The following is a 21598-nucleotide window of genomic DNA, read 5'->3' as shown; positions in this document are numbered from 1 at the left end:
AGCCACTAATGCATACACTCCAGCTGCCACCACCAATGCTTATGCTCCAGTCGCTACCACAAGTTCTTATGCTCCTGCTGCCACCACCAGTGCTTACACCCCGGCTGCTACCACAAGTTCTTATGCTCCTGCGGCTACCACCAGCGCTTATACTCCAGCTGCTACTAACAATACTTACGCTCCAGCTAGCAATGCAAGCGGCTATAACCCATCTGCTGGAAATAATTCATATGGAAACTATGGTCAGACTGGTAATTTCTCATCTGGTTACGGAAGTTCGTATGGAGCCGCACAGCCCACTATCCCTCTTCCTCCCCCACCTATTGGAGCCGCACTTCCCAGAGCTGCTTCAACTGATAGACCTTCCGCACCTCCAAAGGCCCCAGCTGGTGCATGGAATGATCCACCAATGCTTGCTGCCCAAGCCGCAGTAAGAAGCCCCAAGGTTGCCCAGACAGGAGCCAACCGTGTTGTTTCGCCATTCCCCAACGCACCATCTTCCTCTGCTTTTGCTCCTCTTCCTCCAATTCAGCAGCAGCAGCAACAGCAGCAGCAGCAGCAACAACCTCAGTTTGGTCAACATAATGCACCCATGCAATCGCATGCTACTAACCCTCTGCCACCACCACCTAAAGGTGCCACTGCACCTACACCTATTTCCAGACAGCAGCACCAGCAACGACCTACTGGCCACTTTACTCCCCCACCTGGTGCTCGGTCTACACCAACACCTCCAATTTCTAACCAGTACGCCAGACCTCCTCCATCTGGTCCCCCAGTAGGCCCCCCAGTAGGCCCCCCTGGTTCTCACAATCAGCCTCCACCACAGCATATGATGTATCAGCAACAACAACAACAACAGCCACAACAACCACAGCAGCAGCAGCAGCAGCAACAACAACAACAACAATCACAGCAACATATGCATCAACAGGGTCCACCGACCTCTTATGGTCCCGGTCCTTATGCACCTCAACAGGGTGCTCCCGCAAATGTCGGACCTCCTCCCATGGGACAATACCAGCAGTGGGCTCGCCCACCACCATCAGGCCCTCCAAGACCCAACCAAGGACGTTAGTAATATAGACACTGTTTTTTTTACAAGAGGAAGAATGTTGATTCTAACTCTAAAAGAAGTAACTTGGTTTCTAAACATAAAATTAAACTGAATCACGATGAATAAATTCTTTTGTTTTATATTATATTATATTCGTTTTCGTTTTCTTTAAATGTATACAAATCTAAAATACACAATGCAAAATCCAAATACATATGCAACTACAAATACAAAAATACAAAATACAAATGCAAGTGCATATGCAAATACTGTTATGAATCTCTAAAATGCGTTATCTTTTTATACTATCATTTCTTCTTTTACGATCGATGCTGTATTGTCCTTTGGGCGAGTATTGAATAGACATGACAGTTATGACGCACCCTTTGTGAGACTAGAATGAGTTAATGAAGAAGCGATCCCTGCATTAGATTTGCGGGATTGATCCCACAAGCCCAATAAGAAAAGAAACATAGGAAAGATATGTTGAATTGGGGAGAGGGATAGAGAGAGAGAGGGGGGAATGAGTTCTGACATCCAAGGAGAGAAAGAAAGAAAGAAAGAGATCAAAGGTGTATGTATATAGATATTGGTTATCTACAAATACACACTAGGTATAAATGAATTGAAATGATATTAAACCAGCACTCGTGGACCACAAGAGCTTGCATGTTGTGTAATCTTACATCCCACTTGTACCAGACGTTCAATTTGACTGTCAGATAGCATAAAAGTCAAATGAAATCAAGGGGACTTACATAGGCACAGTTAGTGCAGGAGAAAGAAAGGAAGAAAAAGAGAGAGTCAATTATGCGTAGCTATAATAAAACCTTCTTTCGTTCTTTCTCTCTTTTTTTTTTGGTTGTTTTGCGCAGAAACTGCGCTAGTCACAGCTTTTACTTGCCATAAATGAGAGCATAGTAAAGGGATTTTATTGCTCCTAGAATGCATTTGAAGTATCCTCACAATTGTTTGGCTCCTTTGAAAGTGATACCTTAATATTCAAATACTACCAACAGAAGTTCAATGATATTTTGGGATAACTCGCACGCAAAGGACAAGGAAGCATGCTAATGTATATATGGACCTTTATTGACTATAAAAGTCTTTCATGTGAATATATAAATATATATTAAAAGTAAATAGCTCATAGTAAAAGCGAGAAGGAAAATAAAGAAGTAAATAAATAAATAAATAAATAAAAATATAGTTGTTGGTGCACATCATCAAAAATTAATAATATCAAGGTAAAGCTGTGGGTGTGGAAGGCTAGACTATAATCATCAATATATGCCCCCCTTTCTTTACAAAGATGCATTTTTTTATTTGCTTCTAATTTTGACTTTCGACGAATTGGACTTGACAAAAACTGCTGGATGCTTATTATGAAAAGCTATTATTAAAAAGAGAGAGAAAGAGAAACCAATTTTTTTTTAAGTACTTGCTTCTTGGATATAAATACCCACCGACTTATCTTGCTTCATTTTTTTTTGTATTGTTTTTATCTTATCTCTCCCTCCCCTCACGCCCCTCAATTTTAATCATGTCTGTAATATCAAATAACGATATTCTCAAGAAGTATCTTCAGCTGGATCAAAAAGGCCAAGTCCAAGTCGAGTATGTTTGGATCGATGGCTTCAATCAACTTCGAAGCAAGACCAAGACGGTAGACAAGGTGCCATTGTCAGCAGCCTGTCTCTCCGAATGGAATTATGATGGCTCTTCTACTGGCCAGTCCTCAGGCCGTGATTCAGATATCCTTATTCGTCCTGTTGCTTTATTCTCTGATCCTTTCCGTGGTGGTGATAACAAATTTGTCATTTGCGATACTTACAATCCTGGTAATAATTGATTAAGTTGTGTAATTGCAATACGGGTATCTTTAATGGTCATTAATCATCTGGTTTCTATACAACTACATCTACATACACATGTTCTCTTACATATAGACGGAACACCCCACGAGACTAATTATCGCTCGTCTTGCGAAAAAATCATGCTTGAACACGCTGATAAAAAGCCATGGTTTGGAATAGAACAAGAATATATGTTATTTGATCCTGAGACAAACAAACCCTATGGTTGGCCAAAACACGGTCTTCCTGAACCTCAGGTAAACATCTAATATATATTTGTCTATTTGTCTATTGGTCTTTATCTTTTATAAATATTTACCAAGACGTACTGTTTAGGGAAAGTACTATTGTGGCGTAGGATCTGGAAAGATCTTTGGTAGAGACATCATTGAGGCCCATTACCGTGCATGTCTATTTGCAGGCGTCAACATATCGGGTGTTAATGCCGAAGTTGCGCCTGGTCAGTTCGAGTTCCAGGTTGGCCCCTGTGAGGGAATTTCAATGGGTGATCATCTGTGGGCTGCTCGTTATCTACTTGATCGTGTTGCCGAAGACTTTGGAATCATTGTCTCTATTCACCCCAAGCCTGTAAAAGGAGAGTGGAACGGTGCAGGATGTCACACCAACTTCTCAAGCCTGGAAATGCGCGAAGAAGGTGGTCTGGTAGCTATCCAAGATGCCATCAAAAAGCTCGGTTTACGTCATTCAGAGCACATTGCTGTCTATGGCCAAGACAACGATCAGCGGTTGACCGGTAGACACGAAACAGGCCGGATAGATCAGTTCAGTGCTGGTGTTGCTAACCGTGGCGTATCTATTCGTATTCCTCGCCATGTGGAGAAGGAGGGAAAAGGTTATTTTGAGGACAGGCGCCCTGCAAGCAACATTGACCCTTACCGTGTAACAGATATTGTGATGAGGTCGATATATGCTACTAATCCTTAAGACAACATTGTATAAAGCTCATACCTATGTCTACGCAAAGTGTGCTTTTTTTTAAAAAAAAATTACAATACAAATATATCATTGACAGACCGGTATATGTATATATACATTATATGTGTGTATTTTCATCAGTCTTTTTTGAATAACAACAGTTTAATTACATTAATTTGTCCAAATGTATATTTTGAATTTGGTTTATTTAAAGAGATAATATGACCCCTTTGATCAACGTTTCCTATAATTACTTTGATACCAATTTGGTGGACTTTTATTATAGTCATTATATTCAAATGTAGCACAACCATACTATGTGTAGATAATCACAAGTGAAATAATACCGGCCTAGTCCCATGGTAATCGAATTTACAAGAAGTATACAAAAACAAACAAACAAACAAACAAACAAACAAAACCTGATGGGCAAGATAAATAAATCTAGTTTTCTAAAAAAAATTATCCAATTTCAAATAAAAAAAATCTCACTTTAATCATGATTTGGTTTAGTAATAGACATTGTACTATAATTCTATTGATAGGATAAAAGAAGAAAACAACGCTGTTCTGTCTCAATAGAGCATTACTTGTACTTTGAAAGTTTGAATAAAATAATGATTAATTTTATATAGGTATAAAATATGAATATTGAAGATTTTATAATATTTGACCAAGAAACCAAAGAAAGAAAGAAAGAGAGAGAGAGCGAAAAAAATAAAAAATAAAAGAATAAAGCCAGGTATTCTTTAATGCAGGTATTACAGTATCAAATTTATAGTAAAGCATTGCTTTTACTCTGTCTTTGAACCGTAAAATAAGCCTCCTTGTGGCTTTAGATTGACGTTATACCCCTTTTAGCGTAGATCTAACAGGTATGATTTTATCAAACGTACTAAAGAACATATCCGTGGATTTTAATCAGGGCGGAAAAGGTTAGTTACCCACAATAGGGTCTATCGAATAAACTCAGCCCGGAGACGAAGAGGAATCCAACTCCTGGTCCCTTTTGTTCTATTTGCTGTTTGGTGGTGTTGTCTTTATTATTAGTGTTGTTACTCTTTCCTTTCTACACTAATACTCCACAACCATGAAGCGACCTAACCGCCCGCTCTTTTATCTACTCATTCTAATCGCCTTCTCTGTTATTACGGTTGTCTTTATACCCAGCTTCAGCTCATCGTCTCTACCGCCAGATCAACCCGACATAATCCACACATCTAATGCCGAGACTTCAAATGAAAAATACTTGTCATATCTTCCTCATGGGTAAATAAAAACAAATTCAAAAACAAAACAATCAATTATTGAATCATAATTGTGAACATCTCTGCTATATTCTGTACATTCCTATTAATATTTCTTTTTTTTTGCTTGTAGAAATTTTGTAGAACAGCATGAATCGCTTCGAAATGCAATTCGAATTGCTTTTGAAACAAATCGCACCATAATTGCCCCCTCTCTTCGTCTCGGAAAAGTCCACGGCTGGGCTCCATTTTCTGTCTTGGCCAAACACTACGAGGCACAAGACAAAAAAGAGCTGCATCGTCTGTGCACAGCTGGAGAAGGTTCCACCCATTGGCGTACACTGTTGGAGCCTTGTGCCACCCTTAATGACTGGACGGAGATCAAGTGGTCTAGTTTATTTGACTTGGATGAACTCAACAAACGCCATGGAATACGCGTCATTGAGCGCGACGGGCATGGCTGGGGTACAGAGGAGTCTGCTCTGGGCGGACGCATTGATCCACTGGATGTAATGGTTGTGGATACCATGACATTCTTCAACAACGGAACAGAATGGGAAATCACAGACGAAGAAGACACGGCATCCAGCTGGCAGGCATTAAACTGGGCACAGTCTCATCTGAACAGCTTTCGAAATATTCTAAAGGGTAGCGAAGGCGTATCAACGACAGGGAAGCCTCTTTCTAGAATACTTCGTCATAACAAATTACGCGCTATCAATGAACGAGTCCTTCAATTTGGCTCACTGGCATTTGCTTTACGCTATGAGACATCCAGTGACAGCCGCCAGGCTACATTGCGTCTACAGATGTCAAAGGATCTCTTTGTGGTACCAAATAAAATGCCAGTTGTTACAGCGGCATCTGAAGAAATCGTCATGAAAATGGGAGGCAAAGGCGCGTTTAGTGTTTTACATGTAAATCTCTCGAGTCTTGTGCAGTCTGAGTCTCGTTATGCCGAAGACGTAAAAGCCAAAGGATCCGAAGCAGCAGTGGATGACGTGATTGAGAAGCCTTTGGAAGAAATTGTTGTCGAGAATGAGGAAGATTTAGAAAGACAAAACGATGTTAGAGCAGTCAGCAAGCTGGCTTTATTGAACGGATTGAATGCAGATGCACGAAAGAGCATGATGGAATCCGTTGTTCTCCAGGTTTCCGGTGACATTCCTATTAATCAGGCTATCTCCGCTGCCTTGCCATTCAAACCTTCTCGCCTACTTAACCTCACAAATGTCGATGTTATGGACCAAAGTGTCCGTGGAAGATCAGAGCTACTAGAAGCTTGTCTTGACTATAAGCAGAAGGTGGATCGATTATATCCCATATATTATCTGGTGAATGACTTGCTACCTACGCCGGAAGCTTATCCAGATATCTTTGGGGCTTTAATGAAGATGTTCCCCTGTACATTTTCAAAAAGTGATATGTTCCAGATGGGCGTCATTAATATCGAATGGACAGGAAGTCAAACAGAGTTGACAGACAATGTTGACTATGAAGAGCTACTTGGGCCAATTTTAGACGTACTTATAGCAGGATCAGGTATTTATTTATTTTTTTCTTAATTAATGCTACATATTCTGACAATATAATCAATGCTTCTTTAGCCTACTCTTTCTTTGAAATCCCTCAAACACCCCTCACCAGACTAATCGGCTGGCAGCGATAGGGCAACCATTGCCCATTAATTTCTTTCCCTTATCTCTATATCCTAATCACCTTGTCTGCATAATAAATAGAAAAAGAGGTACCATATTTCTATTTTCATATATACAAAATGCATTCCTACAATATAAAGTGTTTAAAAAAAAAGAAAGAAGAAGCGTCATTTGCCTGGCGATGTTGCCTGGTATGTTCCTTGACACCTCCGATCCAGTCCGTACTCGCCCCTTGGCCTACACCATCTCTCTTTCCCCTTTTAGTTCTTTCTAGGTATAACCCCTTGCATACTTTAACCTCCTTTGTTAGTCAATTATCACCAACTTTTGTCTCTACACAGCTCTTGTCTTGTTTTCTACTTATTGTTGTCCATCTTCTTTAAAAAAATCATTTTGAAACAATATTCCTTTCAGACCATCATATATATATATATATATATATATACACAAACGTACATATATAAAGGATGATTCCACATCCCTTGATCGTTTATCCTACAGGTTTAAACTTGTCTCACAACGAAGACCAAGCTTCTTCTATTCAACAGCAAACCGAAACTTGTTTAACTCTCAGTCCGTGCAACAATGCGATGAGACCAATATCGTTTGATTCTAATGTCGCGTCTCCATGTACCGATTCCCCTCAATCGATCTCTTGTGGAAGTAGCAGGAATAGCAGCGGAGTTTTTAGCTCAAGCAGTACTTACAACGATTGCACTCTACGCAATTGTCAGAGACAATCTAGTTGTCTACACAGCAATGACAGTCTTGAAAGTCTAGTCGGTCCAACAGCGGAGTCTTGCCCAGAATTTGAAACACAGGCCACTTTGTGTGAAAAGACACAAAAGTCGGTCAAGCAAGACTCGCCCTCTTTCATTCACTCTCAAGACAACGAAAGCAGGTCGGAAAACAAAATAGGAGAAGTTCAGACGAAACAAAGAACCGGGATTCCTAAAACAGTTTCGTCCTTACGACTTTTAACTGACCGTGCGTTGCCTCTGGATGACAACGAACAGGCAACAGAAGATCTATTTTGCCGATTACAAGTAAAGGACGAGAGTATATCCCCGCAGGTATTTTTCAAAAAGAAAGGAAATGCATGCTTGTTTATGTATGTTATCCTGCCCAGAAACAATTACTACCAATTGACATATTATTTATTTATTTAAATAAATTAATACATAAATAAATAAATAAAGGGTTCAATTAGCTTTATCTTGGCTCAGATCGAACGACAAAATACCCTATTGGAAGGAGACCCTAAATCCATATGTATCCAATCCAATCAACTTCGTGCTCATATCTCTACAGTTCAACGCCTTGTCACAGACAATCTTGGGCCCCAAAGCTCCTCACCTACAAGCTCCACGCCCACAAGTTCCACATCTACAAGTTCATCTGTTATCAATAATGCCGCGGACGCATCGGATACCATTAAAAAAGAAATCGATGCCGAGGAAGATAAACAGACAAAGGAAGAAATCGACTGTGATTTCTGGGAACCTATTATTCAATGTTTTGATTATTTTGCAAGCAAATTACCTCGTCTACTGTCAGTAAAGCTTGGAGCTGGAATTCCTGCAAAAGTAAGAGGATTGGTATGGCAAGCAATGTGCAAGTCAGGATCATTGCATCTTGAAACTGTCTATGGCCAGTTATGTTCCGAAAAATCTCCACAAGAACGTATCATTAAACGGGACCTGGCGCGCACTTTTCCTAGAATCGAGATGTTCAAACAAGAAGACGGTCCAGGTCAAATATCCATGAGACGCATTTTAGAAGCCTATAGTCTTTATGATGCCGATGTTGGATATTGCCAAGGCCTTGCCTTTTTGGTTGGACCTCTTTTAATGAATGCAAGTAGCCTACACACGTTAATAGCAATTATATCTCTAGTAATTAATATACAATACTTGTTGCCGTAGATGGAAGAAGAAAAGGCGTTTTGTGTCTTTGTAAGGTAAGAAAGGACAAAAAGAAAAGTTTGGATCTCTTTAAATCTATATAATTCTCACAATGGGTATACCAAACAAAAACAAAACAAAACAAAACAAAAATAAAGGCTTATGGAGACTTATGAAATGCGTACCATGTTTACACACAACATGGAAGGCCTTCAGTTAAGACTGTATCAATTCTCCAGCTTACTTTCAGAGCTGTTGCCTGAAGTAGCAGCTCACCTGGATACCCATGCCGTACATGCTGCTATGTATGCTTCACAATGGTTTCTTACACTATTTGCCTATGCATTTCCTATGGATCTTGTTACTCGTATATATGACATTGTATTTGCAGAAGGAGCAGCCGAGACAATAATGCGTGTAGCGATTGCAATGTTAAAACGATCTCAGGAAACCATTTTGGCTGAAGATGAGTTTGAGAATTTGTTGGATATTGTCACATCACGCAAGTTGTGCAAGCCATACGACGAAGATTTTCGTGCGGTTATTCAAGATGCAATGGCTCTGTCAAAGGAAATCACACGCGAGAAACTAGATGTACTGAGCAAGAAATATAATCAAGGGGATCAAGACAGAAAAATATCAGGCCAAGCTCTCGCAAAACGAACCGGGTTTTGGCGACGATTGAGTATAAAACCACCTCCTAAAAATAACACCAAGCATCCATCACTGCCACCACTTCCACCACCGCATTTGAATATGCAACGATCAATTAGTACTAGCAGCTACACCAAGAAACGATGGACATCTCATGGAAAGGAATCCGTATCTGGCCTCACATCCTCAATAACAATGTCGGCAATATCACGAAAAAGTGATGACGAATATATTGGTGACAGAAAGATGCGCAAGAGTTTTAGCTCGTTGCGTAAGTTTTCATCTACAGACACAGTGCCTACAGTTGATTCGTTTTCGGATGTAGTCTACAACAGTGTTCCTCCTGTGCCATCAAGAGTGAACTGTACACCTGATAATAATGGTGACATGACTTACTCAGATAGTAAGTCATTTGCAAAGTTAAAGGACGCATTTGAAAAGTTGGACAAAGAACACAAGGCTACGCTAGAAACCTTGTTGGAGCTTAAGATGGATAAGCAAGATGTGGAAAGTGAAAGGGATGCGCTCAAGATGACAATTATAGAGATGGAAAGGCGGTACAATTCTAGTAAACTCGAAAAGGTGTCTGATTGCAATACGAAAGCAGCCCATGATCGCACAATAAGTTCCTCTCGTAGCTTTCTTTCTAGTTCATCGCAGATAAAAACAAAGGAAGAGAGTATATCTCAATCGTACAGCACTACTTTGGGCGATGAAGAAAGTACTAGTACAATCAGCTACCTCAACGACGAAGATATGTTTTCATACGAAGCTCTACAGAACCACTCCTCCGTTCGTCCTGAAAGCATATGCTACTCTCCTGTGTCTTCTTGCTGGAAAAGTCCGATGAATGAGGTACCCTCAAATAAACAGGGTGTATTTCAAGTTGAATGTATGGATGAGAATGAAGCTGTGAGAAAGGAACTCGTTAGAATCAAGGTCGAAAACTTTGAGTTGAACCAGCAAGTCGAGAAAGTAACACACGAACTAGAAGATGTTCAGTCAAAACTCGAGATGGTCAATGAAAGTCAGATCGCACTTATGGAAAGGTTAATTACTCTCCAGTGCGATATGGACTCTCTCAGAGACGAGAAGCTTACAACAGATTATAAATTGCAAGCAGCCACACAAGAGAACGCGGCCCTGAGGGTGCACATCTCCTACCTACTGTTTGATAACAATAGCCAATCTCTGCTACAAAACCTTGGTGACTCTTCTCACATACACCCAACAAAGTTTACTAGCACACAAGACAAGACTGCCTCTAATCAAAATAGTCATCTTTCTGGTCAAAGTCTTTCTTTTGATGAATTTGGGAACAATGACTTTGATGAGAATGAATGCACAAAGAACAGCTTTTTCTTGGGTAGTCTACAAGCCTATGAGCTTGCTTCAGATGAGACTAGGGTCAAATGCCTTTCACAAGATATCCCAGCTTCAGTCGCAGAGGTTAAGCTTAGACGGATGACAACTTCGCCATCGGTTCCGGCAGCAACACTGATTCAACCGCCAAGTGAGATGGACTTTTCTAAAAGAAAATCGATATCTTCGATGTGTTTAACAGCCAATATGAATGTCGATGAAAAGGATCCAGGGACAGGAAAAGAACAGCAATCCATGAGTTCTCGTAAAACAAGCGCATCATTATCAGTATATGGCAAATTATGGAATGCTATTAATTCACGCCATAGTTAATAATATAATATAATATAATATAAAATAATAACAAAATACCCCACCCTATACTCCTTAACTCAACTTCAAGCGTATTATAGACTGAGCCAATTAAAAAGAAAAAAGAAATGCAAAGAAGAATGTTGTATTCTTTAATCACTACATTTGGTATCAAACTCCCTTTTTGATACATTAGTCAAGGTTGTGCATAAAGTTTATACAATCTTTCTACCCATTATCTTATTGGTATATACAAGATACTTTTTAAATACTTGTAGGATATGAAATAATATGCGTGATAACCAAAGACGAGTTAACGTATAAATGAGGCATTGGCGCTTTTTTTTTCTTCTCTTTTTAATTATTATTTTACTTTATCAATTTTGGCAATCTTCAAGCTATTGATTAATTAATTAATTTATATTTTTGAACATTTTGAACAAGAGTATTGTCACTATATATCTTTTTTTTTGATCAATTGTAAAACGGTTCATTTTACAATGTTCTATGCATACTGAACTTTGGCCGAATTCATATGATAACTCTACCCTATTTACCATAAAGCAACTTCCCACAGGCCATTATTGCAATTCTTTGTTACTTATCTTTCTTTTCTAGTACTCCAAAAGCCGCTTTGTTTTTAACAAAGCCACAATATTATTTAGTAACAGCGTTTTTTAATATAACAACAGTCGAATTTTATATATAAAGGAGAAGAAGAAGAAGATAATGGTCTCATATTGGTCTGTCTGTTTGCTTTACGAAATAAATGTTCGGTTCCTTTGTTAATAGATAACTCTTTTCTTCTTATTTTTTTTTTGCTTTTATTGGGGGAACGACAGTAAATCTTTCTTGTCATCACTTTTTATACTTTAAATTTATAATCAAGCTATAGTTTCAAAACGTGGTATCCAAACTACTGACTATTTCCAAAATATATTCACACAAATCAATATCCAAGCAGCTATTAATATAAGCCTTGCATAATTTAATAAATCAGATGGTAATAAGTGTGGAAAGAAAGATAGTTTGGACAAATACTTTAACATAATGAACATAGGTCTAACAATTCAATTATACATTTTCTTTTCTAGTAGCAAATATTGATGAAGAATCATAAGAAATAAACGTGAGCCGTGTTTTCTTCTTCTTCTTCTTCTTCTTCTGTTTGTCTTTTAGGACCTCAATTGTAAAATGATGATAATAATAATAAGGAGAACAAGGAGGTTCATCAAAGCGTTTGCTGGACCTGTTATTATAATCTCCTGGGCAAGAATACCATCTCCCGGCATAAACCATCCCTGTATCTATATTGATGATATTATGAGAAATCAACTAATATTAACTATACATTATTTCACAGACAAATACCGTATTTTTCATCTACAGAACAATTATGTTTTTCCATGAGGTGATTACCTAAATATATCAAACATTAATAAATAAATATATATATATGAAATAGCAAATATTCAAAGGAGGGGGGGGGGGGGGGAGGTCTCTGCATTTTCATTAATATAACCAATATCAGTGACCACCTTTCTGAAACCTTCCTTCAGATCTTGTTTATTTTTGATATCCAAGACCTGCTGTAAAGGCTACATTGCAGCGAATAAAACAGTCTTAATATTGACAGTAATCGTCCTCTATTAAGATCTCGGGACCTCAAAGAATAACCTACTAATTAGATTATGTACAAACCATCTTTCTATGCTTCAGACTAAATTGTGTGGCTAATTATATATATATATATAAATAATAATAAAAAAAAAGCCTAAATCATACAGTCATTTATCATATACATATAAAATTGTTGTGCAGAAATGTGCTTTACCTTAATCAATTCAAGTTCACATATTAACCCCAAGACAGCTTTTATGTAGTAAAATACGACCACAGTATATTCCAACTCATTGACAGCTAGAAACTGTTTGATATAGGTGGTTAATGAGATTTAGGGCATTAAGAACAATGTTCTTTTAAGAATGAATATACGCCTGTAAAATATAGATTTTACTTTCTATTAGGATCTCTTTAGAATAATATTTGCTTTAGTACATTTAGAAAAAACAAAATTTACTGAGATCAGTAAAAGATAAGATCTATAGAAAGTTCGCATACAGCCAAGACACACTGCACCAATATACACAAATTCTCACAAGTCTTTATGTAATTATACATATACCAACGAGAGAGAGAGAGAAAACAAATTAACTTAATCTTGTCAACGCCTTTAGACCTTACCCAAGAAAAAAGATACTCGTTCACAGTTACATGAGGATAACAAATGAATATTTATTTATATTTATATATAAAGAGTATAATTAATTATTATTTTTTAAGGCAGTATATTAAAAATAGAATATTAAGAGGGAAATTTCATTCTTGTACTTCTTTTTGTAGTATGGTTGGGTTGATAGATATGTCTAGAATCAGATCGATAGTTTATATATGGCTCCTCATTAAGATAGAGACTATAGATAAGTTACTGTTAGTAAATCCAACAACTTTGCTTGGCAGATCTGGATTGATCTATGTGAATAGAAAGCCTTTTGCTTCTCATTCATTCATTTATTTATGTATTGTCTAATGTTAATATTGATGCTACCTTTTTTCTTTGTTATACTATAGATACCTCAATTAAAGGCACAGACGCTGTATTCTCACAATTGCATTTTTAATAGCATGACAATATAATTATATGAAAGTAATAGACAATGAGACATTTGAAATCAAGTACTTAGTAGATTCACTTTGTTCTTTGACCAATTGTCTCCTAACTTTTACATCACAACTTTACTTTCTTTATAGACACATGTTAAAAAGAGAGTAACTCCTGTCACAAGATGAATGAGCGAACAGGTCACAGTCCTGTCATGTTGACCAAAAGCAAACTATAAATGCTTTAAAGATCAAAGTCTACCAGCCTTGACTTTTTTATTTATTTATTTTTTCTCTCCCTCACTTTCTTCCACGTTGAGGTCCTTGTTTTAAGTAAGCTGTAGTTCTAGGACTCTAGTACTTCTTTTACTCGTTTATCTTTAAGAATGAATCAATAGCAATAGCAATAGCAAGAATAATCTTCAAAGCTCATTTTACGTGATTTACTATTATTGTTATTGGATTTATTGGATTTATTTGTTTCTTAATATGTGCGCGTATTTCTACTGACTATGCTTTATATCAAGATCCCTAAAATGAAATACTAAAAACATAAAGTGGGTCTTTCCTTTAGAATATATATATATATATATACATATATATACATATCAATCAATCATGCACCCTCACAGAAAGGCCACACTCATTGCAAGGCTACCCATGTCCTTGAAAGGAAATGTTTCCTTTGATGTTAATCCTACCAAAGGCGATTTAAACAGTACACCAATCATTGATAGTGATTCAAAGCTCATCGTGCATCTTTTGAAACCCTCTCAGCAAAATACTAATACTCCATCATCCAAAGTCGATAACCCTACTTGTCACACTTTGGTTCAAATCCTGTCTGCCTCAGAAAGCACAAAAACCTGTAACATGGCCCCTCGTTGCGTTTCTTTAGGAGAAAGTACAATCCAGAAAACGAGATTCAAGCCAAAAAAGGATGTTAGATTTGTTGACAAGTCCAACTCTACATCACCCAGAGTACTTCGAAGTCGAACAAAGGCAATAGCAATAGCAAGAGCAATGGCCGTTTCCAAGGACAAAGTCTGAAATATCGAGAATATTTTTTTAACAAAAAAAAAGAAACTTACCAAATCTACACTCCAAATCATAAATCACAAATCACAAATGGCTATATATACATATATTTCTCTATAGTTTTAATTTATACATAAGTTCGAATATATGGGTGAATATAATAATTAAGCCCTAGTAAACCTGGTCTCCCTAAACATATCGATCTTTTGTGGTTTTATGCACACCAAAGAAAATTTTGTATTGGACTTTACACACAATAAGAAAGAAAACCCTGGTCTAATATCTTATATATTCAAATAAAGTCTCAACTTACATACAAACTGCGTAAAGATATTAAGTAGCAATTGAACAATATTTATATTAAAAAAAAAACCTTTTTGTTTTGTATTCATGAATTACATCTACATCTAAAGATCCACTGGACATATCAAGACAGTCAATAGAACCGATTTCACATTACTAAAAAAAATCTTATCATAGTGGGCTTGACTTCTTTATTTCCATTTTCTTGTTTGTTAAAGTTTCGATAGAATGTTAGTGCCAAGGATTTAGTCAGGCCAAATTATGATTAATAAAATAATGGGAAAAAAAAGAAAGAAAGAAAGAAAGAATTTGCTGTAAAGATAATGAAATCAGCATTTCTTTTACGCACACACACACACACACACACATATATATATATATATATATATACATAGGCATATAGATAGACACAGACATAGGCTTGTAAATTAGCTCAATAATAGTAAAAATAATAGTAATAGTAATAATAGGAGATTGAGATTTGGGGGATTAAAAAAAAATAAAAAAAATAACTGTATTTGTTCTGGTGGGGAAGGGGAGGTAGGAGGGGAGGAAATCTTTATATATGGTTCTCACAAGGTTGGATTGATTATCTTGTTAACTTGAGTTTTCTTGATGTTTTATCCACGAATAAAGATACCACGCTCGAATGGAACACCAAAGCGACTTGATTTTGATGACTTGTCAATATGGTCAAGTCCTAAGGCATCCTCGTCTCCAAACTTTGATGTTCGTAACACAATATCATCTTCAAAGTTCATCTGTCAATACAACCAAGCTCTATATATATATATACATATGTATATATATATATGTATATAACCCTTAACAAAAAAAACATGGTTTATATATTACCTTTATCGATATTCTCCATGGTATAGCCTGGCGTCTTGAGGTCCCTGATGAGCGTGACCTTGACCTTTTGCCATTCTTTATCACTCATGCCAATACGCTTTTGCAGCCGTTTCTTTGTATCTGAAAACAACTCGCCCTATTATTGTACAAACAGACAATGGCATTAAAAATAACATCAAAAGATAAGCAACCCAAGTCTATTGTTATTAGTTTAGAATAAAACCTGCCTTTTTCACAACGAATCTAAATGGAACACCGTGAAGAGCGGTCGGGGACTTGTGATAATGAACTACTTGAATTAATCGATCACTGTCCATATCCATAGTACGCTCATCTTCTGGAATTTGCTATAGTTTTTTTTTTTTTTGAAAAAAAAGGCTATCAATGAACAACTCCTTTTCCCCTTTCATTGAAAATTCAATGCTTATCATCATCATTATATATATATATATATATATATATATATATATATTTATATAGAAAAATACACATTACCTCTGCATACAATACAGAACCCTTTTCTGTGATTTCACCCACAGGCTGGTCCATAGAAAACTCTTTTGTAATCGCACCATCCACGGCCTCATACACACGAAGATTTCCGACGTCCTTTTTCTCTGTCTTACTTTTCTGGTACATGGCTTCTGAAAGGCTTTTTATGGTACTGTTTCGAGGCACAAGAACAGTGATCGGGGACTCGTCGCGCAAGGTAGGACCTAGCAAGACAATATTGACCGACTTCTTGGTTTCCATGTCGGCTACACTGACATCAAGGATCTCATAGTATACTGTAGGGACCGGAAGCGACTCTAGACTGACACTGTGAGCATATTCAGTCGCACTCAACATCATTGGCGCTATGGCTTCCAAAGAGAGCTGTGGAGAATACGGCAAGACGTCCTTTGGTAAGCCTGTGCCTTGGCTGGCAGTCGTGAACCGGATTCTTGATGCATCTGCAGAAATTGCCTTTGCCAATTCACGGGTCACATAGGTATAAGTAGACCGACGATCCATAATCAAATTGACCTCCTGGCCACGCTTGTCCACTTTCGGCTTGAATTGAACCATAGTTCGATGATAGATCTTTGAGAAGTATTCACGCACCGTGGCACATTCTCCACGTGCCTGTATATTCTTGGCCCTAAAACAATAAAGATAAGTTGTTCATTCATATTGATTTGGCTAATTATTATCATTTTCTTCTACACTACCAAAAAGAAAATGCTATAAAATCGATTGACTCACTCTGTATCGCTGACAGTCATCTGGAAGCATATGATATCTCCGTGTTGGATCTCTGCTTGTTTAAATGTCTGTTTTACAGCTATATATTCGACCATTGTTGGTTTGATTTCCTAATGTTTCAATCATTTAGATAAATGCAGCATATATATACATATAATGTATTTCTATCTAAATTACTGATTGACTAACCTCATATAATGTAATAGCAGACTCTTTGGGTAGTCCTGCACGTTCAATTAAAGATGGAATTATCTCCCCTACTTTTTCATCTGCCTTTACAAAAATATGGCCCAGACCACTGACCGAAAGAAAAGGTATTGTTAGAATTAGTACCGATTCATGGGATTGATTGGCTGTTTCGCTGTCTTTCTCTTGTTTTCTGTGTATATATATTCTTACCGCATTTTCTGTTCCCAGATGTCAAAATACTTTATAAAGACAATAGAAGTGTCTGCCTTTATGGTTGGGAGTTTGGGGTAGTGCTGATCAGTAGTCTCTAAATAAATCTTTGCAAATCCACCCATTTGTTTATTGAAACAGGTGGTTTCTCGTAACTTTTCAATGGCTACAAAATATATAAGTATAGATATAGATATAGATATAGCTATAGCTATAATGCATGTGTATATATCTATACAAGCACTCTATTGTATTTGATTGTACTCTAGCTTATATTATCACAATTCTCGATTAATGCATTCATGCATTCATTAATCGAAACTTACTCATCCTTTCCTCTGTTGAACTTAATGCCTGATCTACTCTGACAGTTTTATTGGATCGGAAGAGAATTGACCAAAGTCTGATTTTATCCAAATCAAGTTTGAAATGCTCGGCCAATTGTTGCTTAAAGGTCAAAATCTTTTCGTTCTTTGGTACTTTGAACACTTCTACCCCACCAACTGTCTTGAAAACTCTGTCATCAAATGCAGCCAAGTCAAACTCTTGTCTTGTTAGAAAAGTTGAGTCCGTTACGACCTACAAGACACACACGCAAGTAAGTCTGAATAAGCCTCGTTTATTCTCTTTACACACACATATATATATATATAATCGGGAACCAAGACTTACGGCTACTTTTGTGAAGAGAAGCATATCTTCTCTATCCTTTTTACGTTTTTCCAGAGCAGCTTGCTCTTCACTTAGACGCCTCTCTACAAAGGCAAGTTAATATGACTTGATATAATGCTCAAATATGTTTATATATTGTATTGTCGACAATCTCAAGGTATTGATGTCTCTCAAAAAAAATATACACTTACTAAGATGACGTGGTATGTCGTCTTCTAATACAGGAGCCAATATTTCGTCAAGTTTGTTCTTTCGAATATATACAAGCATGTAGGCGTTTGTAAATCGCTTGATTAATTTTGTGCTGTTTACTCGCATAGGTGTACTAGGATAATGTAGTGTCTCGATTTCTTTGGGAGCTTCTTCACCGAAATTCTCGTCAAATACTTCTTTTTTGGTTACAGGAATGACACGATCATCATCAAACTTTAGCCTAGAGAAGAAAGATAAATAAAAACCTACGCTTAGTCAAGTACAAAAAATGTATATATATATATATATCTTGCTTTATTACCATTTTCCATCCTTTTCTGGCTTTATCAGAGCAAAATAATGACCTGCGTGAAGATCACCACTGTGAACCAGTACACTACAATACACAATTACAAAATAAGTAAAAAAAAAAAAAAGTTAGATAGCCAACCAATTGACCCAATTCTATATATATATTTATATACAGAATCCAATAAGCTTTCTCTTGATCCCACTTTACCCATGAAGTACATAGTCAAATGGTTCGTCAGGGTTACTAATAGAGCAAAACTCATCCAAGTTGATTTCTTCTGGAAACTCGTGTCTGTCATTGATCTATCATAAGCCTTCCATCAGTTCATCTACAGTTACCAAAAAAATAAACACGATCCCAACCCCCCGCCATTTTCTCGTATTTTGTTTTTCTTCTTCTTCTTCTTCTTTCTGGTTCACAAACACAATACCTTGACCATAGTATCTCTCATAAAATCATACTCGAATCGTTTGAGTTGGAGATGTAGTACAGGCGGAAAACTCTCAAAAACCACACCCTTATGTGCATCTTGAAGACCATGTCCTTCAGCCATGTATTTGTTCTCTCCTTCTAAAGTCTCGACTGTAACGTAATCCTTGAATGAATCATGGAGTGTCTTGCACCCCTTGACATTCAACTGTATATCTATTTTATGTAAATATATATATATATACATTTGTTATAATCCTTTCTTTTTATCATCATTGACTTCATTGTTCTTATCAGCATACCATAATAATCTTCCACTCTAGACGATTCATAGTCAACATTGATACACTTGATGTAGCTTTTCATTTTCCCAACAAATAGATTAGATATCGCACCATCTGCAGGAGTACCCTGATAATAGAATATATATATATATATATAATATATAAAATATATTTATTTATTTAAAGATTAATCCAATTAAAGTTATCTTATTAAAATTAAATATATAACCAAAGTCAATATTACCTTCATCTTGATTTCCATATTGTTTTGAAGAACTCGATTGAACTCCTGTACATCGTGCTGCATAAAAGCCTCCAGTGAATCCCACCCAAATGACTTTGTGAGCTCAGTTGTACCTAATTTATACATAAGATTTTTTGATTTTTTTTTTTAAAAAAAAATTAATTTAATTTAATTTGCTTTACCGATTGGCGTGTTTGAATTTTGGAGGTTGTAAAAACATCTTTGCAATGCCAGAGCAACACTCTTGGTAGGTTCTTCATTTTCGGTAGGGATTTGATATACCGCTTTGCGGAATGCATTAGTACAGTACAAGGACTGCAAGAGAGAGTTCATGTAACATGTCGCGCCTTGATTCTTGATACCAACATAACCTGTTTCCTTTCGAGAATCATAACTTGCAAAATAGTAATAATGGTATTATTTAGATATATTTTAGATAACAATAAAGAAAAAGAAATTGTCTTATAAAAATTCCTTACTTTACAAAACTATGCCACAAGACACCTGTTGGGTCATTGACTATACGTAAGAGAACCGTAATTGTGGTTTGGTTATTTACAACAAAAGGCCCTTTCCCGTTTAAGGCTTTTGCCAGGAATTTGATGTCATAAAAACGAGTGAATCCCCAATCGACTTCTTCAGCTGAAAACCTATGGTTTGCATCTAATTATATTTATAATAGAAAAAAAAAAATTAAATTAAATCCCTTGAGTAAAAAAAAAAAATAAAAAATAAAATAAATGTCTTTAATCTTTTATCTCTCTCTTTATTTTACTTTATTTTTATACTTACTGCTGTGATAATAGACTGTAGGATCGTTTGGGTTGGAGATTATGAGTGAGAACTGGGCACACACATGCCACCCTGGAGTAAGATTATTTGCTGCTGGATCTGCTACCTCTAGATAGACAGACGTAAAGTCGTGTTGGCTGTTGCCCTTTGGAAACAATAAGATTCTCCTAAAAACAACCAACCAACCAAGAAAAGATTACATTAATAATCCCTTTCTCTCTAGTTTTATTTGATTATCAATATTCAATTATATATGTATATAATTGAATGAAATTGAATGAAATCAAATAATATACACAATTCACTTTTCTGTTGTTTTGTTTTACCAGGGGAATTCACCTGCATGAAATACAGGACTATGGCTCTTGGGCTCAAGGCTTCTCCAGTCGGTAATATTCCAATGGAAAACATGGGTATACTTTGTCTCGAACTCGTTGGTGCTCGGTAATATCTGTGAAAGAATCGCATCATCTATACATAATATACATATTACATGTATAAAAATAAACAACCATTTTTATGTATATACATTTATGTATTTATAGTTACAGGCTTAGCTTAGCTTAGCTTAGCTTGGTTTGGTATGGCTTTGGTCCAATAACTTTATAGTCTATTTATTCTACACTGACATAGATAAACATAGGTATGTATGTATCTATTTATGTGCTTGTATTTATGCATGTACAAAATTTGAATATTGCATAACATTATGTATGTATGTTTATCTATATTATATATATATATATATGTACACCAAGGTTTGGCACATTATCCAACTTACGGTTCAATACACTGCATTTCGTTTCGCGTCCGTCTTCAGGATTGGACTTTGGAATGGTCTGGTTCAATTCAGGTGTGGTGCTAACACTGGAATCAGTTCCATCGCAAGGAGATGTCGGAGGTGACGGTGTTGTAAGAGCTTCGTTGGCTGGCATAGTCGACTTTTGTAAAATATATTAGAGATATATATTATTTATTTATGTAGATGTGTGTGTGTGTGTGTTAAAAAGAGAGAGAGTGAAAGAAAGAAAGAAAGAAAAAGATAAAGAAGTAGATAATAAGAATAATAAAGAGAGAGAGAGAGAGAGAGAGAGAGAGAGAGATTTGGAATGAGCAAGATTAATGAAACGGTTTAAGGAACAAAGAGAAAGAGGAAAAAGAAGAAGCAAGAAAGTAAGGAAGCAA

General features: G+C 36.6%; 6 protein-coding genes across 6 annotated transcripts; 4 read left to right on the top strand and 2 right to left on the bottom strand.

Annotated features, from left to right (window-relative positions):
* Window positions 1–2600: 2600 nt before the first annotated feature.
* On the top strand, window positions 2601–3858 carry PHYBLDRAFT_106758 (hypothetical protein; the record flags this gene model as incomplete). Its single annotated transcript, XM_018427959.1, has 3 exons — window positions 2601–2898; window positions 3007–3170; window positions 3250–3858. 3 exons carry the CDS (start codon window positions 2601–2603, stop codon window positions 3856–3858), a joined length of 1071 nt encoding a protein of 356 aa, XP_018298202.1.
* A 976-nt stretch (window positions 3859–4834) lies between these two features.
* On the top strand, window positions 4835–6870 carry PHYBLDRAFT_179424 (hypothetical protein). Its single transcript, XM_018438144.1, has 3 exons — window positions 4835–5118; window positions 5230–6638; window positions 6704–6870. The coding sequence occupies exons 1-3, from the start codon at window positions 4940–4942 to the stop codon at window positions 6763–6765; spliced, it is 1650 nt and encodes a 549-aa protein (XP_018298201.1). The 5' UTR covers window positions 4835–4939; the 3' UTR covers window positions 6766–6870.
* Window positions 6871–8250: 1380 nt separating this feature from the next.
* PHYBLDRAFT_89534 (hypothetical protein) lies at window positions 8251–9126 on the top strand (the record flags this gene model as incomplete). The annotated part of the gene is made up of 3 exons (XM_018443720.1): window positions 8251–8614; window positions 8687–8714; window positions 8817–9126. Coding segments are annotated over 3 exons (702 nt in total), but the record flags the coding sequence as incomplete, so codon positions are not given.
* Window positions 9127–12343: 3217 nt separating this feature from the next.
* PHYBLDRAFT_163198 (hypothetical protein) lies at window positions 12344–13553 on the bottom strand (the record flags this gene model as incomplete). The annotated part of the gene is made up of 4 exons (XM_018434753.1): window positions 12344–12405; window positions 12509–12584; window positions 12821–12913; window positions 13476–13553. The coding sequence occupies 4 exons, from the start codon at window positions 13551–13553 to the stop codon at window positions 12344–12346; spliced, it is 309 nt and encodes a 102-aa protein (XP_018298199.1).
* A 712-nt stretch (window positions 13554–14265) lies between these two features.
* PHYBLDRAFT_163197 (hypothetical protein) lies at window positions 14266–14697 on the top strand (the record flags this gene model as incomplete). Its single annotated transcript, XM_018434752.1, has 1 exon — window positions 14266–14697. One exon carries the CDS (start codon window positions 14266–14268, stop codon window positions 14695–14697), a length of 432 nt encoding a protein of 143 aa, XP_018298198.1.
* Window positions 14698–15608: 911 nt separating this feature from the next.
* PHYBLDRAFT_140167 (hypothetical protein) lies at window positions 15609–21348 on the bottom strand (the record flags this gene model as incomplete). The annotated part of the gene is made up of 20 exons (XM_018430341.1): window positions 15609–15736; window positions 15844–15979; window positions 16080–16190; window positions 16339–16984; window positions 17089–17198; window positions 17278–17386; window positions 17488–17653; window positions 17814–18066; window positions 18160–18242; window positions 18351–18592; window positions 18674–18748; window positions 18872–18966; window positions 19095–19309; window positions 19396–19504; window positions 19622–19734; window positions 19804–20015; window positions 20101–20284; window positions 20414–20580; window positions 20740–20884; window positions 21195–21348. 20 exons carry the CDS (start codon window positions 21346–21348, stop codon window positions 15609–15611), a joined length of 3453 nt encoding a protein of 1150 aa, XP_018298197.1.
* Between the last annotated feature and the right edge of the window lie 250 nt (window positions 21349–21598).

Source organism: Phycomyces blakesleeanus (assembly GCF_001638985.1).
Source record: "Phycomyces blakesleeanus NRRL 1555(-) unplaced genomic scaffold PHYBLscaffold_2, whole genome shotgun sequence".
NCBI lineage: Eukaryota > Fungi > Mucoromycota > Mucoromycetes > Mucorales > Phycomycetaceae > Phycomyces > Phycomyces blakesleeanus.
Note: the sequence above shows the minus strand (reverse complement) of the source record. Positions and strands in the feature narration are given on the sequence as shown.